This window comes from Hyperoodon ampullatus (genome assembly GCF_949752795.1).
Source record: "Hyperoodon ampullatus genome assembly, chromosome: 1".
In the NCBI taxonomy this organism is placed as follows: domain Eukaryota; kingdom Metazoa; phylum Chordata; class Mammalia; order Artiodactyla; family Ziphiidae; genus Hyperoodon; species Hyperoodon ampullatus.
In genome coordinates, this window is record NC_136914.1 from 217975564 (window position 1) to 218002390 (window position 26827).

Genomic DNA, 26827 nt, shown 5'->3' on the forward strand with positions numbered 1-26827 from the left:
AAGCTCCAAGACAGGGGCTATGTGTGTTTTGCTCACTGCTGTGTCCCCCTGTGCAGTGGCTATTCAAAAATATTCAGCAAATAGTTATTTAATAAATATTTACGGAGTGCCTATTATGTGCTGGGGGCTGCAGGATGAACAAAATTCAAAGCTTCCAGGAACATAGAATCGAAGCCAAGAGATAGACATTAATTACCCCATCAGAATTTTATCAATTAAACATAAGCTTCTGAAGAAGAAAAACATAGGATGTTGTGAAGCACATAGCAGAGGGGCCTGACTGGTGGTAGCGGGGGCTCCTGGATGGAAGGCATCCCTGAGGAAGTGATGTCTGAGTTGAGGCCTGAAATGTGTTTTCTCAATCACGGGAGTCTTTTTGCACAGCTGCTAACTCTGCCAACGACTACTCTCCTCTCATTCCCCACCCCTCGCCTTGGCCCTGTCCAGATTATCGTACTAATATTACAGGCCTCAACCCAAACACCACTTCCTTAGGGATGCCTTCCATCCAGGAGATAGCTGTATCATCACAGAGCCAGGAAGAGATTGCTTGAGGCTGGAGGCTTTAAATGGATTACAAAAACTCTTTAAATTAAAATCTCCAGTAGTCCCCCCCTTATCCGTGGTTTCACTTTCCAAAGTTTCAGTTACCTGCGGTCAACCATGGTCCGAAAATATTAAATGGAAAATTCCAAACAATTCATAAGTTTTAAATTGCACGCCATCCCGAGCGGTGTGATGAAATCTCACTGTTCTGCTTCCTCCTGCCTGGGATGTGAATCGTCCCTTTGTCCAGCTTATCCACACTGTATGCTGTCAGCCCATTAGTCACTTGGTAATCGTTTCAGTTATCAGATCGACTGTCGAGGTATCACAGTGCTGTGTTCAAGTGATGCTTATTTTACTTAGTAATGATCCCAGTGTTCAAGAAAGAATGTATATATAGGGCTCGGTTCTATCCGTGGTTTCAGGCATCCACTTGGGGTCCTGGAACGTATCCCTGGGGGATACGTGTTTTGAAGACTGAGAAGAGGATAAGCTCGTTAGGGTAAGAAATATCTGAATATAAAATGCAAACGTATTTTTCCCACGATATATTCAGAAATAGTTTGAAGAGAGAATTGTCAGGAGTCTTGATTAATTTAGCAATAAAGGCTCTTAGGTTAGTAGTAATAAGTGAATTACTACTCCTAGTATTGAGCAGCTACAGACAGTTCACTCAGGTCCCTCCCATTCATTCGAACAGTACACACCATCTGCCGTTTCTTCACTTTTAAAGTGGTGAGGATATCACGATCATTAAAATGCTAAAGTGTATTATGCGTATGATTTAAAACGTTTGATTTTAGTCCGTGGCTATCAGTGGAGACCTTGCTATGACACTCAACGACATGAAATATTTTTATACTTTAGTGATGAATGAATGGAGTGTCACCAGCATTGCCTTAGTAGTTTCCTAAAAAGCCATTAGAAAACCCCACTGCTCAAGGGCACTGGAGAAAAAGGAAGAGAAGCCTGACAGGGTCCCTGCAGAGCTCTCAGCCTCTGCTGGAGACCTGCTTCTCAGGCACGGTCTTTAGATAGCGCTTCTGTTTAAATACGAGTTTAATTGTCTGCGTACAATTGCACTTGAGAGAAGTGGATTGTTTTATTGTCTACTGACAACTCATATAATAAAAACATATAAGGATTGCGATGATGGTTGTACAACTCTAAATTCATCAAAATCGTTGACTTGTTATACTTAAAATGAGTGAATTTTATGGTATGTAAATTATATCTCAATAAAGCCATTGAAAATATTTAAGAGAATAGCTTTTGTTGTATCCTGTTGTCATTACTTCTGATTTTAACTTAATTTAAAAATTAAGTAATCTACCTTTTGGTAACAAAGGTGACTTTTTTCATGTACTAAAGTTGATTTGAAGGAAGTATTTTAAAGAAACAGTATTATTCGGGACTTCCTTGGTGGCGCAGTGGTTAAGAATCCACCTGCCAATGCAGGGGACACAGGTTCAATCCCTGGTCAGGGAAGATCCCACATGCCGCAGAGCAACTAAGCCCGTGTGCCACAACTACTGAGCCTGCACTCTAGAGCCCGTGAGCCACAACTACTGAAGCCCACACGCCTAGAGCCTGTGCTCTGCAACAAGAGAAGCCACCACAATGAGAAGTCCACGCACCGCATTGAAGGGTAGCCCCTGCTCGCCGCAACTAGAGAAAGCCCGCGGGCAGCAACAAAGACCCAACTCAGCCAAAAAAAAAAAAGAAGCAGTATTATTCGTAACATAACATTTCTACCAAATAATCTAAAATGTAATTTAAAAACAGTCATTTTATATTCACTTTTTCATTCATGGGGGTCTCAGAACTACTTATTTTGGAGGTAAGATTTACATTGGTGACTAGGTTCCTGGTTAATCCTTAAAAGATTCTTTAATTGTAGTTTAGCTGACCTATTCTGTTAATAGCTTTGGGTCTTGGAAGCAGGCAGCTAAGTGGTACAATTGGTTCCTTTCTTTGGCATCTTCTTGTCTCTGGTTTTTGCTTCCCTCTTCCTTTTACTCCCTTCCCAGGTACCTCAGTGCTGAATGACCCTTTCCTCCTCTCTTTGCTCCCATCAGCCTGCTCCATTACTTTATGCTTCAGAATTTTCCATCACCTCCCTTGTCCCTGATCTGAGCTCCAATCTCCTTGGTGCAGATGGTTCCACCTCCCTGGTAGGAGCAGTACTTGAACTAGACACATGAAGGTGACCCATAGTTCTGAGCTCTCCCAAGGGTCATCAGATAAACATGCTGCTTAGTTCTGAGCGTACCTCTAACGGGCAGATTTTTATATCCTCAGGCAGAGAGAAACTTTAGAGGCAAGCCAACTTGCCTCTTCTGTTTCACGATCGTTCCATTTTCTAGTTATAAATGAATTTGTTCTTAAACTCTAGTTGTTTCCCTCAGTGATCCCTATGGCAGTGATATTAAAAGTTTTTTTGCTCCATAAAGAGAAGAGGCTTGTTAAGGTAAGATTGACTGACTGACTGTATGGGCCAGCTATAAACGTGCTTCCTATATTTATTTCCTCCTTTATATTGTTATTGAACATTTTGAAGTGATTACAATCAAATTATTATCAGGTCTGTGTTTAAGAAAGAAGATTCTTCGTTCTTGGCTATCAGGTTTTTTACAGCCGGTAGCCTTGGGTCCCTTCATGCACAGGGGCCAATCACCTCCAACCTTGAAGCATACTTATGTCACCTCCCCAAAGCAGTAATTTATCTTCATGATGATAAACCTTCATCATAAATAGAAATCCCAATTATATTTAGTATGCCTGGGTTTGATAGGTAGGAAAGTATGTAATATATTAACATTTTAAATAAACATGTAAGAAAACATCTTAGCACTTTAGGAAGATAAAGATATAGTTATCTGGAAAATGTACTTTTTATTTTTATTTTTATAATGTTGACTTTTTAAATTTTTATTTTATTTTATTTATTTTTGGCTGCGTTGGGTCTTCGTTGCTGTGCATGGGCTTTCTCTAGTTGCAGCGAGCGGTGGCTACTCTTCATCGCGGTGCGCGGGCTTCTCATTGTGGTGGCTTGTCTTGTCGTGGAGCACGGGCTCTAGGCGCGCGAGCTTCAGTAGTTGTGGCTGGCAGGCTCTACAGCGCAGGCTCAGTAGTTGTGGCACACGGGCTTAGTTGCTCCGCGGCATGTGGGATCTTCCCTGACCAGGGCTCGAACCCGTGTCCCCTGCATTGGCAGGAGGATTCTTAACCACTGTGCCACCAGGGAAGTCCCCACTTTTTATTTTTTGTTTGGCTGCACCATGAAGCTTGTGGGATCTCAGTTCCCCAACCAGGGATTGAACTCGTGTCCTCAGCAGTGAAAGCGTGGAGTCCTAACCAGGACTGCCAGGGAACTCCCTGGAAAATGTACTTTTATATAGAAACTCATTTTGCCCATTGATACTCTGTAAGTTAGACTTTTATCGTTTTCTAGGACTATTATAAATAGAAAAAACTTTATATTTTTATGGCATATAATAGATTATTTCATTTTATGGCAGGTCATTATTAGGGATTTTATTATTAGGATGAATTTAAATTCATAGGTTAAGCTGAAGATGCTTCTGATTCCACCATTTGGTACCTTTGAAATGGAGCCTAATAAGTGCACCTCTTGCCCTAGGTGCTGTCCTTATGAGTCATTGTCAGTTTTCTATATACCCAGACTTAGGAAACTTCAGTAGGCAACAGAGCAACCCATCAAGAAACACTGAGTAGCTACTATGCTTGGAAGATGAACAAATTAATAATTGGCTCTTTGGTCACTGAGAGTATTAGAAGCCCAATATGATGTACTTTGAAAAAAAATAGCTCTGGTGTGCTGGTGCCGTTGCTTGTATTTCTACTTACCTGATGTATAATGGTGTACGTTTCTCCCTGAAATATATTCAAAGATGTATAGTGCTCTATTTCCATTAGGTAAAGAAAGCATTTTTCTTAATGTAGTTTTAAAAAATAGAAATAACCTTAATATAAAGCAAAAAGTGATATTAAACATACCATGAATCCATATCTTTTAGTAGAAATTTAATTTCATGCATAAGTTTGCATAAAACCTATAGACTTATGCTCCTATTCATTTAAAAGTACTAAATGGCCAATTAATAGCTTATGCAGTAGGTATCAGTGAAGTAGGTTTTATGCACACATTGGACTGAATTTAAATTCCTACCAAAGATTTGTTTAAAAAAAAAAAGAAAAGCAGGATCCTTCAAATTGGAACATAATTTATCTTGAGATAAGCCGTTAAGACATTACCCAATTATTAGAGTCTCTTAAAATGCATAGTGTGTTAATATATTATATAACGGATCATTTAAAGATACTTCGTACATTTTAAAAAATGAGATCAAGAGAAACTAGACAGATTGTTTCTGACACCAAGAGTCTAGCAGTACTTGAAGAGATAATAGCCAAGAATTTTCGAAAACCAGCTATAAATACAAGTCACAATGTCAAGAAATACTTTGAACTGCAAGGGAAAATATACAAAGAAAACCACACTTAGGCACCTTGTAGTAAAACTGATGAAAACTAAAGACGAAGAAAACATCCTAAAGCAGCCAGAGAAAAACCACACATTAAATTCAAGGGCGTTCAATCAGCCTTGATAGGAACAATGGAAGCTGGAAGACAGTGGAATGCTGTCTTCAAAGTGCCTGTCTAGAATTTTATACCTTCAAAAATTAAGGAAAAAAAGACATTTTGAGCCAAACAAACAAAGAATTTGTCATCAGCAGTATCTGCACTAAAAAATACTAAGAATTCTTCAGGTAAAAGGAACATGATTCCAGATGGGAGTGTGGAGTTGTAGGAAGGAGTGAAGTTCAGTGGAAAGGGTAAATGTGTTGGTAAATTTAAGTAAAGTTGGCTTTACGTGAGGTTTAAAATTAACGCAGAATGAAAACACACAATAATAGTAACAGTAGTGAGCTAGAAAGGGCTGGTGTTCTAAGGTCCTTTCACTGCCCAGGAACTGGCAAAAATACTCATTTACATTAGGCTTTTGTAAGTTAGGGCTCGTATTATCAGACCCTACAATATAACCACTAATAGCATAATAAAAGATTGTAAAAACTAATAAAGGGGGAAATGGAATAATAATAATTTTAACACTTAATAATCCAAAAGAAGGCAAGAAAAGAAAGCATGTAGAACAGGTGGGACAAATGGTAAGACGGTAGAATGATTCTTAAGTTTATCAGCAGTTACATTACATACAAATGGACTTAGTACTCAGTTAAAAAACAAAACTTTTCATAATGGAAAAACAATAAAATTCATCTACAAGCTGCTTTTAAGACAAATACCTTAGGTATATGTATATGTATATAGAATGGTCCAAAGTAAAAGGATAGAAAAAAAAGAGAAACCAAGCATATCCTAACCTACTGAAAAATAATGTGTCTATCCCAATATCAAAACAGACTTTAAGGCAAGAAGCATAAAGAGATATACATTTCAAAAATAGCAAAAGTTCAAGTCACCAGAAAGATATAGCAATTTTAAATTTGTACGCACCTAAGCCTTAAAATGTAAAAAGAGCAATGAGTCATTTGGCTTAAATTTATTAGACTGTCAACTTGAAACGGCAGAGAAACATAGAGTATTCTTATTATCAGCTTGACACAGAAGAAGGGAAAGGTGAGCCAACTATAATTCCCTTTCCTAATTCTCTTTTTTCCTTCTTACCAACACATCTCCATTCTCTGATTCATCTGGTGCAAATGCAGACTCCGAGCATTTATTAGAGGCATAATCTACAGATGCTCTTCAAGAATTTAAATATTTGTTATTTGAATATTATGTTACAACTTCGGAGTATGTAGTAACCACCTGGGTTAGTATTTATTGGCATGCGGATATAATTATAAATTCTATTGTGCTGATTTTGAGTGTTAAGGCAGCAGGGTTCTCTCTGCTTTGTCATTTCCCAGCTTCTCCTGTTGGACACTCCAGGTGACGTGGGCCTAGGAGAGGTGAAGGAAGTGCTTTGTCCTCAGGAATATAGTCTGCAGGATCGGGGCAAGCTAAAGGAGGAAAACATATGAGAGTCATTATCAGACCCACCTTCTTTTTTATTTTTGCCTTTGGTCATAACGTGAATGTTTATAGAGAGACACAGAGAAACTGGAAAGTGTCCAAAAGAGCAGTGAAAACAGAACCTTTGTATGCTACAAAAGTAAATAAGTTTTTTTTTCTCTAAAAGAATTAAGTCTTAAAAAAAAATCCCACTGAACCAGTTCAAATCAGAACCAGTCTTTGGAAAAGGTGAGCCAGAAGAAAAAGATCAGAAAAGCAAAATCATTTTCACGCAAATATTTCATTCACTTCAAGTGTCTGGCCCACAGGATATGTACTGCCTGTGTATTTCTATCACTAGGGGCTCTTTTAGTTGAATCTCACTTAACCTGTTTGCCAGATTAACCAACATGCCTCACTGCCTCTGCAGAGTCTGTTGGTAGATGCATTGGATGCTCTGAAGGCCAGTGGAGACTGGGTAGGAAGCCCTCTCTCTTCTGGCGGATCGTGTTTATTTCCATTCCTGTTCATACTTGTTTTACTCGATATTGTAATTACATAATTAAATAAGCCCATCAACTATGAGTATTGATACAAAAAGAAAGACTTCCTGTTGCTATGAAGGCTAAATTGAATGCTTTGGAAAGACTAGATAAAGCTGTGTTGTAGCAAATAAAAAAAAAAAAGGTAAATTACACCACCAAATACTTACTAGGGGCTCATTCTCAAAGAATGTGGGAATTTAGTTCCCTGACCAGGGATCATCGAACCCGTGCCCCATGTAATGGAAGCGCAGAGTCCTAACCACTGGACCTCCAGGGAATTCCCTAAATTATGTGTGTTTAAAAGCTCATTGTTAAACCCTCAAGTAAGATTAAAAGGACTAATGCCAACAATGGTAACCAATTGCTCTCCATCTCTCCTTATATGAGAGAACTCACTAGGTGGGGTTTGGATTAGATTTAAAGAATTGCCATGGGGCTTCCTTGGTGGCGCAGTGGTTGAGAGCCCGCCTGCCGATGCGGGGGACGCGGGTTTGTGCCCCGGGCCGGGAGGATCCCGCGTGCCGTGGAGCGGCTGGGCCCGTGAGCCATGGCCGCTGAGCCTGCGCGTCCGGAGCCTGTGCTCCGCAACGGGAGAGGCCACGGCAGTGAGAGGCCCGCGTACCGCAAAACAAACAAGCAAACAAAAACAAACAAAAAAGAATTGCCATGGAGTGGGGAACAATGGTCAAAGGGAACATTAATTGTATATGTAATGTTTACATTTTTAAACAAATGGAATGTATTCCTTTATTTCCTATCGAATTAACATTAATAAAAATGAAAAGGATTGCTAGACATTCGTTGTTGGATCGAATGCTTATCTTTTCTAAATGTCAGTAGGATGGATAGTCATGTTGAGAAAGATGCAGTACTTCCTAGAGGTGAGGTCATGAGTAGGGAGAAAAGAGTTTCATCCAATTTTAGGGAAAGAAAATTTTTTTAATGAAAATCTTTATCCTGCCATTACTTATCCTCTTTTAACTGAGTCAGTTATTGTATAGGGCAAGCAATTGAATCTTTTCCAGGACTATTGTTTTAGTTTGCCCTAACTGGTCATGCTTTTCAAGATAATCACTTCCTAATCAGTTTTCTTATCTTGCTGGGGAAGTCAGATTTTCCTGTCTGTCTTTTCCTGAAGGAGTCAGGGTTACAAAATTGACCTTTTTCCCCATTATAAAATGTTTAAAAAGTTGAAAAAATATCTTTATGCCGAAAGACCTTGCTAGACTAAATTACCTTTGACCCATGGTTGTACTGCATATCCAGATTTCAGTGTGGCAGCTTTAATTGAGCCAAGTTTCTTTTCCTGGTGGGTGATATAAATTAATGCAGTAACCTGCATTTGTGCTTTTAAAAACTTTATTACAAAATTATGCCTGACTGGATACTGGGATTGCTAAACAGTAGTGATGCTATATATCAATACTTTTACATTTTTCTTGGCTTAAAGCACAAACTAGAGAAAATATATTTGGATCATTTAACCCTGTAACTAACATGCTCATTCTTGCCGAACATCCAGGCTTCTATGTGTTTATTATTGTGTTTTGTTTCATCTAAGGCAAAATAATTACAGGAATACATATTGCTATTTCTCATGAGGTTTTTTGTTTTATTTTGTTTTCTAGGGTCAGCCTAGAAATATCTTAGTGTCCAATTCGAATTTTTCACTTTCTTTCCATTATGATTTTAATTGTTCCTTTGAACACTATTTCAAATACCTGTGTCTCTGTGTTTGGCAGGAAAGTTTTTTCTTATTGATTGATTGATTGATTGATTGATGCGTTGGGTCTTCATTGCTGAGTGCGGGCTTTCTCTAGTTGCGGTGAGCGGGGGCTACTCTTCTTTGTAGTGCGCGGGCTTCTCATTGCAGTGGCTTCTCTTGTTGCGAAGCACGGGTTCTAGGTGCATGGGCTTCAGTAGTTGTGGCACGCGGGCTCAGTAGTTGTGGCTCACGGGCTCTAGAGTGCAGGCTCAGTAGTTGTGGTGCATGGGCTCAGTTGCTCCATGGCACGTGAGAATCTTCTCGGACCAGGGCTCGAACCCGTGTCCCCTGCATTGGCAGGCAGATTCTTAATCACTGTGCCACCAGGGAAGCCCACTTTTTAGTTTTTTAGTCTCTGCTCTGGTAGGTAAGACTCCTAACAAGTTCTTTTGTTCTTTAGAAGGAGCTTTTTTTAAAAAAAGATTGAGACGTAGTTCACACACCATAAAATTCACTCTTTTAAATTACAATTCAGTGGTGTTTAGTATCATCATAAGGTTGTACAACCATCACCACTATCTAATTCCAGGACATTTTCATCATCCCACCTTACTTAGATTATAACTAGTAAATATCGATTTCCTTATCTATCTTACTTAGTTTTTTTTTTTGATCAGTGTGTAAGACTGAAAACAGTAAGACAGGAAACTGTATATTAAAAGACTTATGAGATATTAACCCAGTGCAATTTGTAGAGCTGGTTGGAAGTCAACTACAAAAAGACATTTTTATTCATGGTCCCCACACTCCCAGCGTCTAAATTATTTCAAAGCAGATTCCAGATATTTTTCTGCATCTGCAGATACTTCAGTATGTATTTCAACACTAATTATTGACACACCATGCTTTCCCCCTCTTTATTATCATTTACTAGATGCCCATATTTACATGGGTCTGCGTCTGTCTTCTCTGTTCTTTTCTAGTATTCATTTGTCCATTCTTGTACTGACACCACGTTGTTTTATTTACCATAGGTTTATCATATGTTTTGCTACCTGGTAAACATTAGCTCTTAGTAATAATAACAGGATTTATAAAAATTATTTAGTCCTCATAGATACTCTCTGAAATAGGTGGTTTTATCCCATTCTACAGATAGGAAACCAAGAATTGGAGCAGTTAAGTATTAAGCTGAAGTACATGATAAATAAATAAGGCAGCTAAAATTTGAGTCTGAGTTCTGACCTCAAAGTCCAGAACACTGAGGCTTCTTTGAAAAGGGAAAGCTACTGTTTACAAAATTTTTTCTCTTTTATTTGAGATCATATACATGGTATTTTCTCAGATTTAGTCTTCATTATAATCCCTCAGGCTTATTGAACTTAAGTCTGTCATTTTTTTTTATAGAAGCACCTCAGTTTTTCAGTTTCTGTGTATGAGTAGCTAGCTAAACTCTAAAAATATGCATATTTTATTTTTAAATGTATTTGAGTTTGTAAGTTGAATTTCAGTATTGACAATACCAATGTTTTTGTGGAAAAAAGCACGCCTTTGGTTTCCCGAGTGAGTCTATGTGTGAAGCAACACCTCTGTGTTTGAAATTTAATATTTTTATATTTTTGGTACTATACCATTGGATGGCTTATTGGAAAGACATTTATTACATTTGATTGTGCACATTGTGTTTTTGTCATTGCTGTAATTTCTTAAAATCGCAATTCTTAATGTTAATATGAAAGCAAGAAGGCGTAAACTGGGAAGAGGGCTTCCTAATGTTGGCTTGTCTGATCATCTGCCAACACTAAATTGTTCAGTGTAAAATAGAAATTATTCCTGTGAGGTTAAGAGACCTGTGGTAAGAATTTCTTTTTATTCAGCAGACTGTATTAGCATTCAACAGTTTATTATGTATTATGTGCTTTATTTATTTTGTGTTAGGTTTATTGTGTGTTAGGTGCTTGGTAACCTTAATCTATGCCTGACGTACTTCCCAGCACATGGTAGGTTCTTGGTTAAAGTTTAATGATATTAATGAAATAACCTGCAAAAGCCTTGAAACTTTGGAGTAGATTTCTACCCTATTTTATAAAGAATAATGAAACGTTTCCAAATACTTGCATTTATGAAATGCTTTAAACACATCTCCAGAGCACTTTCCCTAAAATGAGAGTTGACTAATATTTGGGGGAAAAATGGGGGAAATTAAAATACTATATATCTTTTAAAGAATATTGTTTCATAAGGGGAATATATATCCATCATGCTATTTTTCTATAGTAAGAAATTCCTGAAACACTGTTTTCAATTATTTTTGGTACTAATTAGGTAGTATTTTTAAAGGGTGTAGCCTCATAAAATGAAAAATTGCTTTTGGATGTTGTCTCTCATAGACCATTTCTCAGTTAAATAGAAATCTTTTGTGAGAAGTAGAAATTTGGATTGGAAAGATAACTATTGGGCCTCTAGGTGTTTTCTTTCCTTTCTTTCTTGTAATTATTAAATATTTCTTTCATTTGTTTTACACCCCTCCCCCACTTTCTTCAATATGTTTACTTATTTGCTCAGTCCTAGTGTACACATAAAGTAGTTTTGGAATTGCTAACTCATACCCTTCTGAAAAATAATTCACTAACCAGAGTACAATATTGTATACAGTTCTTTTTGTCTTTATCCTTGCAAAATACTGTTTTCCAAAGTTATTTAGATTAGTTTATTTCTTCCTTATCTCCTACATTATGGTTACGTTTTCCATTTGTAACAGAGTTGGGTGACTCTTTGCATTTTGTTTCGGGTTCCCTTCACATTCTGGTTAATTTGAACTACTTGTTTTTGAGGGGATGTGAAACATTACCATGATTCTAAGAGTCAGAACTACGTGAAAGGGTATACTTGGAGAGATGTCATCCCCCTGATCTCTTTTATCCCATTCCTGTTTTCTCTGCCTTCCATGTCATTTCCACCTACTCCTTGTTCAGTAACCAATTTCATTAATTTCTAATTTCTCTTTCCTCTTTTTTTTTGTACAAATGAGCAGATATGTGCATATTTTCTCATCTTTCTTACAGAAAGGGTGGCACACTCTAGATACTCTTTTGTGCTTCGATTTAATACTATACCTTATTATGTAATACCCTTATTGTATATTAATAATATCCAGTTTATCCCCTTAATATATCTAGGAATCATTTCTTATCAGTTTACAGAATGCTTCTAATTCTTTTTTTTACAGCTGCATAGTACTCTACTGCATAGATGTGCCATAGTTTATTCAACCATTCTCCTATGTCTGGGCATTCTAGTTGTTTCCAGTATTTTACAGTTGTAAACTGCTGCAATGAATAGATTTGAGTATGTGTACTTTTGTGTTGTTGAGGTGTGTCTTCAGGGTAAATTCACAAGAGTGGGATTGCTAGGTTAAAAGGTAAGTGTGTATGTTTTATTATTAGTTATCACAAAATTTCCCTCCAGAAAAGTTGTGTGCGTTTGTGTTCCCACCAGCACTAGGAGAGTGCCTGGTTCCCACAGCCTGGCCAGCAAATGTGCTGTCATACTTTTTTATTATCCCCAAGCTGATGGGTGAGAATGGTATTGCAACATTTTAATTTACATCTCCATTGAACATCTTTTCATACATTTAAGGGTCATTTTTATATCTTTGTTGTGCTCTAAAAGGTACCAGTCCACGGCCTGTTAGGAACCGGGCCACGCAACAGGGTGAGCGGGCAGGGGAGGAGGGGGGAGCAGGTGAAGCTTCATCTGCCGCTCCCCATCGCTTGCATTACTGCTTGAACCATTGCTCGCGTTGCTACCTGAAATGTCCCCCCACCGCTCACATTACCACCTGAACGACACCCCACCCTGCCTCGGCCGTGGAAAAATCGTCTTCCACGAAACCGGTCCCTGATGCCTAAAAGGTTGGGGACCGCTGCTTTAAAGGGTTGTATCTTTTGCACACTGTGTTTGATTATTCACCTTCAGCTTGCTGGGACAGTACCACTTTATAGAAGCCAGACATTAAATATGACTTTTCTCTTTCAGATCTACCATGGTGGCTTATTTTAATTCGGCAGAAAGCTTTGGTGGGCAAACTTCCAGGAGACCATGAGGTCTGTAAAGTTACCAAAATTGCTGTGCTATCACTTTCTGAAATGGAACCTCAGGATCTTGACCTAGAGGTAAGGTAAAGTCTCAGGAAATTTTATGGAAACTTGATACAGATATAATGGCAACTATGGGGATTTGGTTTAATAGACCAGAATCATAGAGTTTTAGAGCTGGATAATATCTTTAGAGTAATTTAATCCTGTGATTTTCAAGTCTCACTTTGGTAGTGGAACCTTTGTTTTAAAATCTGTGAAATCCAGTGTATAAAATGCATAGAAGCCAGAGCTGCTTTTGTTGAGGTAGGGATGGGAGAAGAGGGGTTCCTTGGGGCCCTGCCTACTTGGCTTCTGCTGGAAAGCCACCTTCTGTTTCTAGGAATCCCTAAGACTCTGCATAGCACAGTTCAAAAACTGGTTTGGGGTAGGGGAAGTCAAGAAGGTGAGATTTAACTTTTATTATATCTTCTATCTATATTTCTTGAAATTTCTCTCAGGCTATATTTCTCTTGTAGTTTTTTTTAAAGTTTTTTTTTTTTCCTTTTTCATTTCTGATTTTATTGATTTGAGTCCTCTCCCTCTTTTTCTTGATGAGTCTGGCTAATGGTTTATCCATTTTTGTTTATCTTCTCAAAGAACCAGCTTTTAGTTTTATTGATCTTTGCTATTGTTTTATTTCTATTTCATTTATTTCTGCTCTGATCTTTATGATTTCTTTCCTTCTGCTGACTTTTGGTTTTGTTTGTTCTTCTTTCTCTAGTTCCTTTAGGTGTACGGTTAGATTGTTTATTTGAGATTCTTCTCGTTTCTTGAGGTAGGCTTGTACAGCTCTAAACTTCCCTCTTAGAACTGCTTTTGCTGCATCCCATAGGTTTTGGATCGTTGTGTTTTCATTGTCATTTGTCTCTAGGTATTTTTTGATTTCCTCTTTGATTTCTTCAGTGATCTCTTGGTTATTTATCCATGTGTTGGTGTTTTTTACGTTTTTTCCCCTGTAATTCATTTCTAATCTCATAGCATTGTGGTTAGAAAAGATGCTTGATATGATTTCAATTTTCTTAAATTTACCGTGGCTTGATTTGTGACCCAAGATGTGATCTATCCTGGAGGATGTTCCGTGTGCAGTTGAGAAGAAAGTGTAATCTGCTGTTTTTGGATGGAAGGTTCTATAAATATCAATTAAATCTACCTGCTCTATTGTGTCATTTAAAGCTTGTGTTTCCATATTAATTTTCTGTTTGGATGATCTGTCCAGTGGTGTAAATGAGTTGTTAAAGTACCCCATTATTCTTGCGTTACTGTCGATTTCCTCTTTTATAGCTGTTTCCTCTGTTATAGCTGCCTTATGTATTGAGGTGCTCCTATGTTGGGTGCATATATATTTATAATTGTTATATCTTCTTCTTGGATTGATCCCTTGATCAGTATGTAGTGTCCTTCCTTGTCTCTTGTAACATTCTTTATTTTAAAGTCTATTTTATCTGATATGAGTATTGCTACTCCAGCTTTCTTTTGATTTCCACTTGCACGGAATATCTTTTTCCATCCCCTCACTGTCTGTATGTGTTCCTAGGTCTGAAGTGGGTCTCTTATAGACAGCATATAGATGGGTCTTGGTTTTTGTATCCATTCAGCCAGTCTGTGTCTTTTGGTTGGAGCATTTAATCCATTCACGTTTAAGGAATTATCGATATGTATGTTCCTATGACCATTTTCTTAATTGTTTTGGGTTTATTTTTGTAGATCCTTTTCTTCTCTTGTGCTTCCCATTTAGAGAAGTTCCTTTAGCACTTGTTGTAGAGCTGGTTTGGTGGTGCTGAATTCTCTTAGCTTTTGCTTGTCTGTAAAGCTTTTGATTTCTCCATTGAATCTGAATGAGATCCTTGCTGGGTAGAGTAATCTTGGTTGCAGGTTCTTCCCTTTCATCACTTTAAGTATGTCATGCCACTCCCTTCTGGCTTGTAGAGTTTCTGCTGAGAAATCAGCTGTTAACCTTATGGGAGTTCCCTTGTATGTTATGTGTTGTTTTTCCCTTGCTGCTTTCAATAATTTTTCTTTGGCTTTAATTTTTGCCAGTTTGATTACTATGTGTCTTGGCCTGTTTCTCCTTGAGTTTATCCTGTATGGGACTCTCTGCGCTTCCTGGACTTGGGTGGCTATTTCCTTTCCCATGTTAGGGAAGTTTTCAACTATAATCTCTTCAAATATTTTCTCAGGTCCTTTCTCTCTCTCTTCTTCTCCTGGGACCCCTATAATGCAAATGTTGTTGCGTTTAATGTTGTCCCAGAGGTCTCTTAGGCTGTCTTCATTTCTTTTCATTCTTTTTTCTTTCTTCTGTTCCGCAGCAGTGAATTCCACCATTCTGTCTTCCAGGTCACTTATCCGTTCTTCTGCCTCAGTTATTCTGCTCTTGACTCCTTCTAGTGTAGTCTTCATTTCAGTTATTGTATTGTTCATCTCTGTTTGTTTGTTCTTTAATTCTTCTAGGTCTTTGTTAAACATTTCTTGCATCTTTTCGATCTTTGCCTCCATTCTTTTTCCAAGGTCCTGGATCATCTTCGCTATCATTATTCTGAATTCTTTTTCTGGAAGGTTGCCTATCTCCACTTCATTTAGTTGTTTTTCTGGGGTTTTATTTTGTTCCTTCGTCTGGTACATAGCCCTCTGCCTTTTCATCTTGTCTGTCTTTCTGTGAATGTGGGTTTTGTTCCACAGGCTGCAGGATTGTAGTTCATCTTGCTTCTGCTATCTGCCCTTTGGTGGATGAGGCTATCTAAGAGGCTTGTGCATGTTTCCTGATGGGAGGGACTCTTTTTTTTTTTTTTTTAAAGAAAGAAAAACCACTGATCTTGTAAGACTTTTTCAATTTCCAAGAGGAAATCAAGCCTTCAAATAGAGTGACTTAGGGCCAAGATAATGAGATTGCCCAGGGCCAGTGTTTGTCTCCACACTGTGCCTCGCCACCGCCTGGCTGAAGTAACCCATGAAAGCATTTGTATCATGCCTGCTGTTGGTGTGGGGATGTGGCATCTAGGGATGTCATCACTCTGTCATAGTCCTAGCCTATTTTGGTCACTGTGTGATGTGCCAGACAGGCCCTGAGGGTTAAATGGATTATCATATTTAATCCTTTGGACTGTCCTATAAAGTAGGCACTGTTACAGTCCATGTTGTACAGGTGAAGAAAGAAGGCTTGCCGAGGAAGTAATCACAGCTGACACGTGGTAGTGTCCAGACCTGGACTCAGGCCGTCTGGTCCTGTATCACTCTGCTGAGCTTGCCTCCCTGTTACCTGAACAGCAGGTAACAGGTAACATAGTTCCCACTGCCCCACAACTCAAATACGTGTTTTCCTAAGGTTAGTTCTTAGGAAGAAAGTTTGGGGACAGGGTTAAATTGTTTAAAAAAATAAGTACAGAGATACCTCAGAGACATTGTGGGTTTAATTCCAGACCACTGCAATAAAGCAAATATCATAATAACATGATTCACATGAATCTTTTTGTTTCCCAAGCATATAAAAGTTATGTTTATACTATGGTCTATTAAGTGTGTAAGGACATTATGCCTAAAAAAATAATGTACATACCTTAATTTTAAAATACCATTGCTAAAAAATGCTAACCACCATCTGAGTTTTCAGTGAGTCAATCTTTTTGCAATAACATCAAAGATCACTGATCACAGATCACCATAACAAATATAATAATGATGAGAAAGTTTGAAATTATGAAAATTACCAAAGTGTGACACAAAGACATGAAGTGAGCAAATGCTGTTGGAAAATCTCGCCAATAGACTTGTTTGATGCAAGGTTGCCACAAACCTTTAATTTGTTAAAAAAAAAAAACAAAAACGAAAAAGCGATATCTGCGAAGCACAGTAAAATGGGTATGCCTGTGACAATATAGTTATTTTTATGCTGGAAGTTTGACAATCTAATTTTAAGAAACCAGCATTAAAATGAACTTAGGAGGACATTGATATGCTATTTGTTACAGGTATCAAAAAGAGATTAGAGGGCTTCCCTGGTGGCGCAGTGGTTGAGAGTCCGCCTGCTGTTGCAGGGGACACGGGTTCGTGCCCTGGTCCGGGAAGATCCCACATGCCGTGGAGCGGCTGGGCCCGTGAGCCATGGCCGCTGAGCCTGCGCGTCCGGAGCCTGTGCTCTGCAATGGGAGAGGCCACAACAGTGAGAGGCCCGCTGTACCGCAAAAAAAAAAAAAAAAAAAAAGAGAGAGATTAGAGTACTTCTTATTTCCTTTAATTGGTACTAGAGGTGGAATACTATTACTATTGCTGATCTGAGACAAGTACCTTAGGTGGCAGTTGGGCCTATTCAAAGCAGGTATTGGCAGGTTTTGTTTGCATTTTATTTTAGTGAAGAACAGCCAGACTAAAAAAATTGTGTCAGTTTGCTAAGCTAATAAACTTGTGTCCTTTGGATGACTGCTGACAAATTGAAAGTTCAGTGTGGCTTCTTGTCACCAGCCTTTGCCTTGAGGGCAAGCACCCCTTGGGAAGCATGCTGGTTTGAGCATTAAGCCTGGGGGCCCTGGCAGTTAGATTTAGAGCAAGAAACAGCTTATCCAGCACCTTGGTCACCTGCTAGTCATCAGTTTGCGCATCTGGTACTGCCATCCCTGGGGAAATGAGCTGTCCTAATCGGAGAACAGGAGCTGGACTTTTCAGAAAGGTTTTCTTACGCCCTTTGTGGCCACCAATCCATAACATTTGAGATTAGTAGCTGACTGTTGTGTAAATGGCAGGGGTGGAGGGGGAGGAATCTTTAGGAAATAACATTTAATGGAATTTTAAGACACAAAACTGTGAATATGATGAAAGCTTTTAAAGTGTCTTTATTCTGAAGACCTTTCCTTTTCTCTCTTGATACTCTTAAGTGAATGAGATTATCTTCAAATACAGGTGAAAATGAGATATTCCCCCACATAGCTGAGTATTTTTACAGCACAGTTGAACAGTCTGAGCTATGGCATTTGCCAGGGTACTAAAAGTACCGTCCACATTAAGAGTTGGAAATATGTAATGACCCTTGCTAATTAAGGGTAAACGTGATTATAGATAAAGTATTTCCAGATCCCATTTTACTGATGGTTTGTCATGCCTTTCTCTCAAGAGAATAGAATTTTAGAAATTTGCATTTAAGCCTTTTTTTCCCTTTCCTTTAATCCTATTTTATGGTAATGGAGCTTTACAGTGAACAGTAGGAGGAAGGGAAAGAACAGCTATGTTGAAAATCACAAACTGTTTGCTTATTTTCTGACACATTAATTTAAATCTTTGGTACCTTTAATTCAATTTCCATATAACTCCAGTTAAAAGGTGCGTTTAGAAGCATGGTTTGTTTTTTTTAACATCTTTATTGGAGTATAATTGCTTTACAATGGTGTGTCAGTTTCTGCTTTATAACAAAGTGAATCAGCTATACGTATACATATATCCCCATATCTCTTCCCTCTTGCGTCTCCCTCCCTCCCACCCTCCCTCTCCCACCGCTCTAGGTGGTCACAAACCACTGAGCTGATCTCCCTGTGCTAAGTGGCTGCTTCCCACTAGCTATCTGTTTTACGTTTGGTAGTGTATATACGTCCGTGCCACTCTCTCACTTTGTTCCAACTTACCCTTGCCATGTCCTCAAGTCCCCATGTCCTCAAGTCCATTCTCTACTGTCTGCGTCTTTATTTCTGTCCTGCCCCTAGGTTCTTCAGAACCACCTTTTTGTTTTTAGATTCCATATATATGTGTAAGCATACAGTATTTGTTTTTCTCTTTCTTACTTACTTCACTTTGTATGACAGACTCTAGGTCCATCCACCTCACTACAAATAACTAAGTTTCGTTTCTTTTTATGGCTGAGTAATATTCCATTGTATATATATGCCACATATTCTTTATCCATTCATCTGTCAATGGACACTTAGGTTGCTTCCATGTCCTGGCTATTGTAAATAGAGCTGCAATTAACATTGTGGTACATGACTCTTTTTAAAAAAATTTTATTTATTTTTTTATACATCAGGTCCTTATTAGTCATTAATTTTATACACATCGGTGTGTACATGTCAGTCCCAATCTCCCAATTCATCACACCACCAGCCCCACCGCCCTGCTGCTTTCCCCCCTTGGTGTCCATATGTTTGTTCTCTACATCTGTGTCTCAATTTCTGCCCTGCAAAACGGTTCATCTGTACTTTTCTAGGTTCCACATATATGCATTAATATACGATATTTGTTTTTCTCTTTCTGACTTACTTCACTCTGTATGACAGTCTCTAGATTCATCCATGTCTCTACAAATGACCCAATTTCGTTCCGTTTTATGGCTGAGTAATATTCCATTGTATATATGTACCACATCTTCTTTATCGATTCATCTGTCGATGGGCATTTAGGTTGCTTCCGTGACCTGGCTATTGTAAATAGTTCTGCACTGAACATTGGGGTGCATGTGTCTTTTTGAATTATGGTTTTCTCAGGATATATGCCCAGTAGTGGGATTGCTGGGTCATATGGTAGTTCTACTTTTAGTTTTTTAAGGAACCTCCATACTGTTCTACATAGTGGCTGTATCAATTAACATTCCCACCAACAGTGCAAGAGGGTTGCCTTTTCTCCACACCCTCTCCAGCATTTATTGTTTGTAGATTTTCTGATGATGCCCATTCTAACTGGTGTGAGGTGATACCTCATTGTAGTTTTGATTTGCATTTCCCTAATAATTAGTGATGTTGAGCAGCTTTTCACGTGCTTCTTGGCCATCTGTATGTCTTCTTTGGAGAAATGTCTATTTAGGTCTTCCGCCCATTTTTGGATTGGGTTGTTTGTTTTTTTTAATATTGAGCTGCATGACTTTATATATTTTGGAGATTAATCCTTTGTCTGTTGATTCGTTTGCAAATATTTTCTCCCATTCTGAGGGTTGTCTCTTCGTTTTGTTTGTAGTTTCCTTTGCTTTGCAAAAGCTTTTAAGTTTCATTAGGTCCCATTTGTTTATTTTTGTTTTTATTTCCATTACTCAAGGAGGTGGATCAAAAAAGATCTTGCTGTGATTTATGTCACAGAGTGTTCTTCCTATGTTTTCTTCTAAGAGTTTTATAGTGTCCGGTCTTACATTTAGGTCTCTAATCCATCTTGAGTTTATTTTTGTGTATGGTGTTAGGGAGTGTTCTAATTTCATTCTTTTACATGTAGCTGTCCAGTTTTCCCAGCACCACTTATTGAAGAGACTATCTTTTTTCCATTGTATATCCTTGCCTCCTTTGTCATAGATTAGTTGACCATAGGTGTGTGGGTTTGTCTCTGGGCTTTCTATCCTGTTCCATTGATCTGTATTTCTCTTTTTGTGCCAGTACCATATTGTCTTGATTACTGCAGCTTTGTAGTATAGCATGAAGTCAGGTAATCTGATTCCTCCAGCTCTGTTTTTTTCCCTCAAGACTGCTTTGGCTATTCGGGGTCTTTTGTGTCTCCATACAAATTTTAAGATTTTTTTGTTCTAGTTCTGTAAAAAATGCCATTGGTAATTTGATAGGGATTGCATTGAATCTGTAGATTGCTTTGGGTAATATAGTCATTTTCACAATATTGATTCTTCCAATCCAAGAATGTGGTATATCTCTCCATCTGTTTGTATCATCTTTAATTTCTTTCAGCAGTGTCTTATAGTTTTCTGCATATAGGTCTTTTGTCTCCCTAGGTAGGTTTATTCCTAGGTATTTTATTCTTTTTGTTGCAGTGGTAAATGGGAGTGTTTCCTTAATTTCTCTTAAGATTTTTCACCATTAGTGTATAGGAATGGAAATTTCTGTGCATTAATTTTGTGTCCTGCTACTTTACCAAATTCATTGATTACTTCTAGTAGTTTTCTGGTAGCATCTTTAGGATTCTCTATGTATAGTATCATGTCATCTGCAAACAGTGACAGCATTACTTCTTCTTTTCCGATTTGGTTTCCTGTTATTTCTTTTTCTTCTCTGATTGCTGTGGCTAAAACTTCCAAAACTATGTTTAATAAGAGTGGTGAGAGTGGACAACCTTGTCTTGTTCCTGATCTTAGTGGAAATGGTTTCAGTTTTTCACCATTGAGGACGATGCTGGCTGTGAGTTTGTCATATATGGCCTTTATTACGTTGAGGTAGGTTCCCTCTATGCCTGCTTTCTGCAGGGTTTTTATCATAAATGTGTACTGAATTTTGTCAAAAGCTTTTTCTGCATCTATTGAGATGATCATATGGTTTTTCTCCTTCAATTTGTTAATATGGTGTATCACATTGATTGATTTGTATATATTGAAGAATCCTTGCATTCCTGGGATAAACCCCACTTGATCATGGTGTATGATCCTTTTAATGTGCTGTTGGATTCTGTTTGCTAGTATTTTGTTGAGGATTTTTGCATCTGTGTTCATCAGTGATATTGTCCTGTAGTTATCTTTCTTTGTGACATCTTTGTCTGGTTTTGGTATCAGGGTGATGGTGGCCTCGTAGAATGAGTTTGGGAGTGTTCCTCCCTCTGCTATATTTTGGAAGAGCTTGAGAAGGATAGGTGTTAGCTCTTCTCTAAATGCTTGATAGAATTCACCTGTGAAGCCATCTGGTCCTGGGCTTTTGTTTGTTGGAAGCTTTTTAATCACAGTTTCAATTTCAGTACTTGTGATTGGTCTATTCATATTTTCTATTTCTTCCTGATTCAGTCTTGGCAGGTTGTGCATTTCTAAGAATTTGTCCATTTCTTCCAGGTTTCCATTTTATTGGCATAGAGTTGCTTGTAATAATCTCTCATGATCTTTTGTATTTCTGCAGTGTCAGTTGTTACTTCTCCTTTTTCATTTCTAATTCTATTGATTTGAGTCTTCTCCCTTTTTTTCTTGATGAGTCTGGCTAATGGTTTATCAATTTTGTTTATCTTCTCAAAGAACCAGCTTTTAGTTTTATTGATCTTTGCTGTTGTTTCCTTCATTTCTTTTTCATTTATTTCTGATCTGATCTTTATGATTTCTTTCCTTCTGCTAACTTTGAGGTTTTTTTGTTCTTCTTTCTCTGATTGTTTCAGGTGTAAGTTAGGTTGTTTATTTGAGATGTTCTTGTTTCTTTAGGTAGGATTGTATTGCTGTAAACTTCCCTCTTAGAACTGCTTTTGCTGCATCCCATAGGATTTGGATTGTCGTGTTTTCATTGTCATTTGCTTCTGGGTATTTTTTGATTTCCTCTTTGATTTCTTCAGTGATCTCTTGGTTATTTAGTAGCATATTGTTTAGCCTCCATGTGTTTGTATTTTTTACAGATTTTTTCCTGTAATTGATATCTAGTGTGATAGCGTTGTGATCAGAAAAGATACTTGATACGATTTCAATTTTCTTAAATTTACCAAGGCTTTGTTTGTGTACCAAGATATGATCTATCCTGGAGAATGTTCAATGAGCACTTGAGAAGAAAGTGTATTCTGTTGTTTTTGGATGGAATGTCCTATAAATATCAATTAAGTGCATCTTGTTTAATGTGTCATTTAAGGCTTGTGTTTCCTTATTTATTTTCATTTTGGATGATCTGTCCATTGGTGAAAGTGGGGGTGTTAAAGTCCCCTACTATTTTTGTGTTACTGTCGATTTCCCCTCTTATGGCTGTTAGCATTTGTCTTATGTATTGAGGTGCTCTTATGTTAGGTGCATAAATATTTACAATTGTTATATCTTCTGCTTGGATTGATCTCTTGGTCATTATGTAGTGTCCTTCTTTGTCTCTTGTAATAGTCTTTTTTTTTTCTTTGTTTAAAATTTTTATTATCTGAACTTCTTATTGGTCTAATCTTGATTTTTTTTCTGCTTTATAACAAATTTAATCAGTTATACATATACATATGTTCCCATATCCCCTCCCTTTTGCGTCTCCCTCCCACCCTCCTTATCCCACCCCTCCAGGCGGTCACAAAGCACCGAGCTGATCTCCCTGTGCTATGCGGCTGCTTCCCACTAGCTATCTACCTTACGTTTGGTAGTGTATATATGTCCATGCCGCTCTTTCGCTTTGTCACAGCTTACCCTTCCCCCTCCCCATATCCTCAAGTCCTTTCTCTAGTAGGTCTGTGTCTTTATTCCTGTCTTACCCCTATGTTCTTCATGACTTTTTTTTCTTAAATTCCATATATATGTGTCAGCATACAGTATTTATCTTTCTCTTTCTGACTTACTTCACTCTGTATGACAGACTCTAGGTCCATCCACCTCATTACAAATAGCTCAATTTCGTTTCTTTTTATGGCTGAGTAATATTCCATTGTATATATGTGCCACATCTTCTTTATCCATTCATCCGATGATGGACACTTAGGTTGTTTCCATCTCCGGGCTATTGTAAATAGGGCTGCTATGAACATTTTGGTGCATGACTCTTTTTTTTTTTTTTTTTTTTTATTTTATTTTATTTTATTTTATTTTATTTTTTATTTATTTTTTTTTTTTTTGTGGTATGTGGGCCTCTCACTGTTGTGGCCTTTCCCGTTGCGGAGCACAGGCTCCGGATGCGCAGGCTCAGCGGCCATAGCTCACGGGCCCAGCCGCTCCGCGGCACGTGGGATCCTCCCAGACCGGGGTACGAACCCGCGTCCCCTGCATCGGCAGGCGGACTCTCAACCTCTGCGCCACCAGGGAAGCCCTTTTTTTTTATTTTTAAAACTTTTAATTTGGTCAGATCTGTACGTTTTTCTTTTTATTTATTTATTTATTTATTTATTTTTTTAAAATTTTTTATTAGTTTCTGCTTTATAACAAAGTGAATCAGTCATACATATACATCTGTTCCCACATCCCTTCCCCCATGCATCTCCCTCCCTCCCACCCTCCCCATCCCACCCCTCCAGGCGGTCACAAAGCACCGAGCTGATCTCCCTGTGTTCTGCGGCTGCTTCCCACTATCTATCTACCTTACGCTTCGTAGTGTATATATGTCCTTGCCTCTCTTTCGCTTTGTCACAGCTTACCCTTCCCCCTCCCCATATCCTCTAGTCCATTCTCAAGTAGGTCTGTGTCTTTATTCCCGTTTTACCCCTAGGTTCTTCCTGACTTTTTTTTTTTTTTAATTCCATATATATGTGTTAGCATACGGTATTTGTCTTTCTCTTTCTGACTTACTTCACTCTGTATGACAGACTCTAGGTCCATCCACCTCATTACAAATAGCTCAATTTCGTTTCTTTTTATGGCTGAGTAATATTCCATTGTATATATGTGCCACATCTTCTTTATCCATTCACCCGATGATGAACACTTACGTTGTTTCCATCTCCTGGCTATTGTAAATAGAGCTGCAATGAACATTTTGGTACATGACTCTTTTTGAATTATGGTTTTCTCAGGGTATATGCCCAGTAGTGGGATTGCTGGGTCATATGGTAGTTCTATTTGTAGTTTTTTAAGGAACCTCCATACCGTTCTCCATAGTGGCTGTACCAATTCACATTCCCACCAGCAGTGCAAGAGGGTTCCCTTTTTTCCACACCCTCTCCAGCATTTATTGTTTCTAGATTTTTTGATGATGGCCATTCTGACTGGTGTGAGATGATATCTCATTGTAGTTTTGATTTGCATTTCTCTAATGAGTAAAGATGTTGAGCATCCTTTCATGTGTTTGTTGGCAGTCTGTATATCTTCTGTGGAGAAATGTCTATTTAGGTCTTCTGCCCATTTTTGGATTGGGTTGTTTGTTTTTTTGTTATTGAGCTGCATGAGCTGCTTATAAATTTTGGAGATTAATCCTTTGTCAGTTGCTTCATTTGCAAATATTTTCTCCCATTCTGAGGGTTGTCTTTTTTCTTGTTTATGGTTTCCTTTGCTGTGCAAAAGCTTTTATGTTTCATTAGGTCCCATTTGTTTATTTTTGTTTTTATTTCAGTTTCTCTAGGAGGTGGGTCAAAAAGGATGTTGCTGTGATTTATGTCATAGAGTGTTCTGCCTATGTTTTCCTCTAAGAGTTTGATAGTGTCTGGCCTTACATTTAGGTCTTTAATCCATTTTGAGCTTATTTTTGTGTATGGTGTTAGGGAGTGATCTAATCTCATACTTTTACATGTCCCTGTCCAGTTTTCCCAGCACCACTTATTGAAGAGACTGTCCTTTCTCCACTGTACATTCCTGCCTCCTTTATCAAAGATAAGGTGACCATATGTGCGTGGGTTTATCTCTGGGCTTTCTATCCTGTTCCATTGATCTATCTTTCTGTTTTTGTGCCAGTACCATACTGTCTTGATTACTGTAGCTTTGTAGTATAGTCTGAAGTCAGGGAGCCTGATTCCTCCAGCTCCATTTTTCGTTCTCAAGATTGCTTTGGCTATTTGGGGTCTTTTGTGTTTCCATACAAATTGTGAAATTTTTTGTTCTAGTTCTGTGAAAAATGCCATTGGTAGTTTGATAGGGATTGCATTGAATCTGTAGATTGCTTTGGGTAGTAGAGTCATTTTCACAATGTTGATTCTTCCAATCCAAGAACATGGTACATCTCTCCATCTATTTGTGTCATCTTTAATTTCTTTCAGCAGTGTCTTATAATTTTCTGCATACAGGTCTTTTGTCTCCTTAGGTAGGTTTATTCCTAGATATTTTATTCTTTTTGTTGCAATGGTAAATGGGAGTGTTTCCTTGATTTCACTTTCAGATTTTTCATCATTAGTATATAGGAATGCCAGAGATTTCTGTGCATTAATTTTGTATCCTGCAACTTTACCAAATTCATTGATTAGCTCTAGTAGTTTTCTGGTAGCATCTTTAGGATTCTCTATGTATAGTATCATGTCATCTGCAAACAGTGACAGCTTTACTTCTTCTTTTCCGATTTGGATTCCTTTTATTTCCTTTTCTTCTCTGATTGCTGTGGCTAAAACTTCCAAAACTATGTTGAATAAGAGTGGTGAGAGTGGGCAGCCTTGTCTTGTTCCTGATCTTAGTGGAAACGGTTTCAGTTTTTCACCATTGAGGACGATGCTGGCTGTGGGTTTGTCATATATGGCCTTTATTATGTTGAGGAAAGTTCCCTCTATGCCTACTTTCTGCAGGGTTTTTATCATAAATGGGTGTTGAATTTTGTCGAAAGCTTTCTCTGCATCTATTGAGATGATCATATGGTTTTTCTCCTTCAATTTGTTAATATGGTGTATCACGTTGATTGATTTGCGTATATTGAGGAATCCTTGCATTCCTGGAATAAACCCCACTTGATCATGGTGTATGATCCTTTTAATGTGCTGTTGGATTCTGTTTGCTAGTATTTTGTTGAGGATTTTTGCATCTATGTTCATCAGTGATATTGGCCTGTAGTTTTCTTTCTTTGTGACATCCTTGCCTGGTTTTGGTATCAAGGTGATGGTGGCCTCGTAGAATGAGTTTGGGAGTGTTCCTCCCTCTGCTATATTTTGGAAGAGTTTGAGAAGGGTTGCTGTTAGCTCTTCTCTAAATGCTTGATAGAATTCGCCTGTGAAGCCATCTGGTCCTGGGCTTTTGTTTGTTGGAAGATTTTTTATCACAGTTGCAATTTCAGTGCTTGTGATTGGTCTGTTCATATTTTCTATTTCTTCTTGATTCAGTCTTGGCAGGTTGTGCATTTCTAAGAATTTGTCCATTTCTTCCAGGTTGTCCATTTTATTGGCATAGAGTTGCTTGTAGTAATCTCTCATGATCTTTTGTATTTCTGCAGTGTCAGTTGTTACTTCTCCTTTTTCATTTCTAATTCTATTGATTTGAGTCTTCTCCCTTTTTTTCTTGATGAGTCTGGCTAATGGTTTATCAATTTTGTTTATCTTCTCAAAGAACCAGCTTTTAGTTTTATTGATCTTTGCTATCGTTTCCTTCATTTCTTTTTCATTTATTTCCGATCTGATCTTTA

General features: G+C 38.1%; 1 protein-coding gene across 3 annotated transcripts in view; it reads left to right on the forward strand.

Annotated features, from left to right (window-relative positions):
• Positions 1 to 26827, forward strand: part of INPP5F (inositol polyphosphate-5-phosphatase F) — a gene marked incomplete at its 3' end in the record, with an annotated part of 99836 nt that overhangs the window by 27206 nt on the left and 45803 nt on the right. For all 3 annotated transcript variants that reach the window (XM_079709161.1, XM_079709160.1, XM_079709162.1), the window contains one exon: positions 12877 to 13013. In XM_079709161.1, the coding sequence (XP_079565287.1) occupies positions 12877 to 13013 (137 nt within the window). The remainder of the gene's footprint in view (positions 1 to 12876; positions 13014 to 26827) is intronic.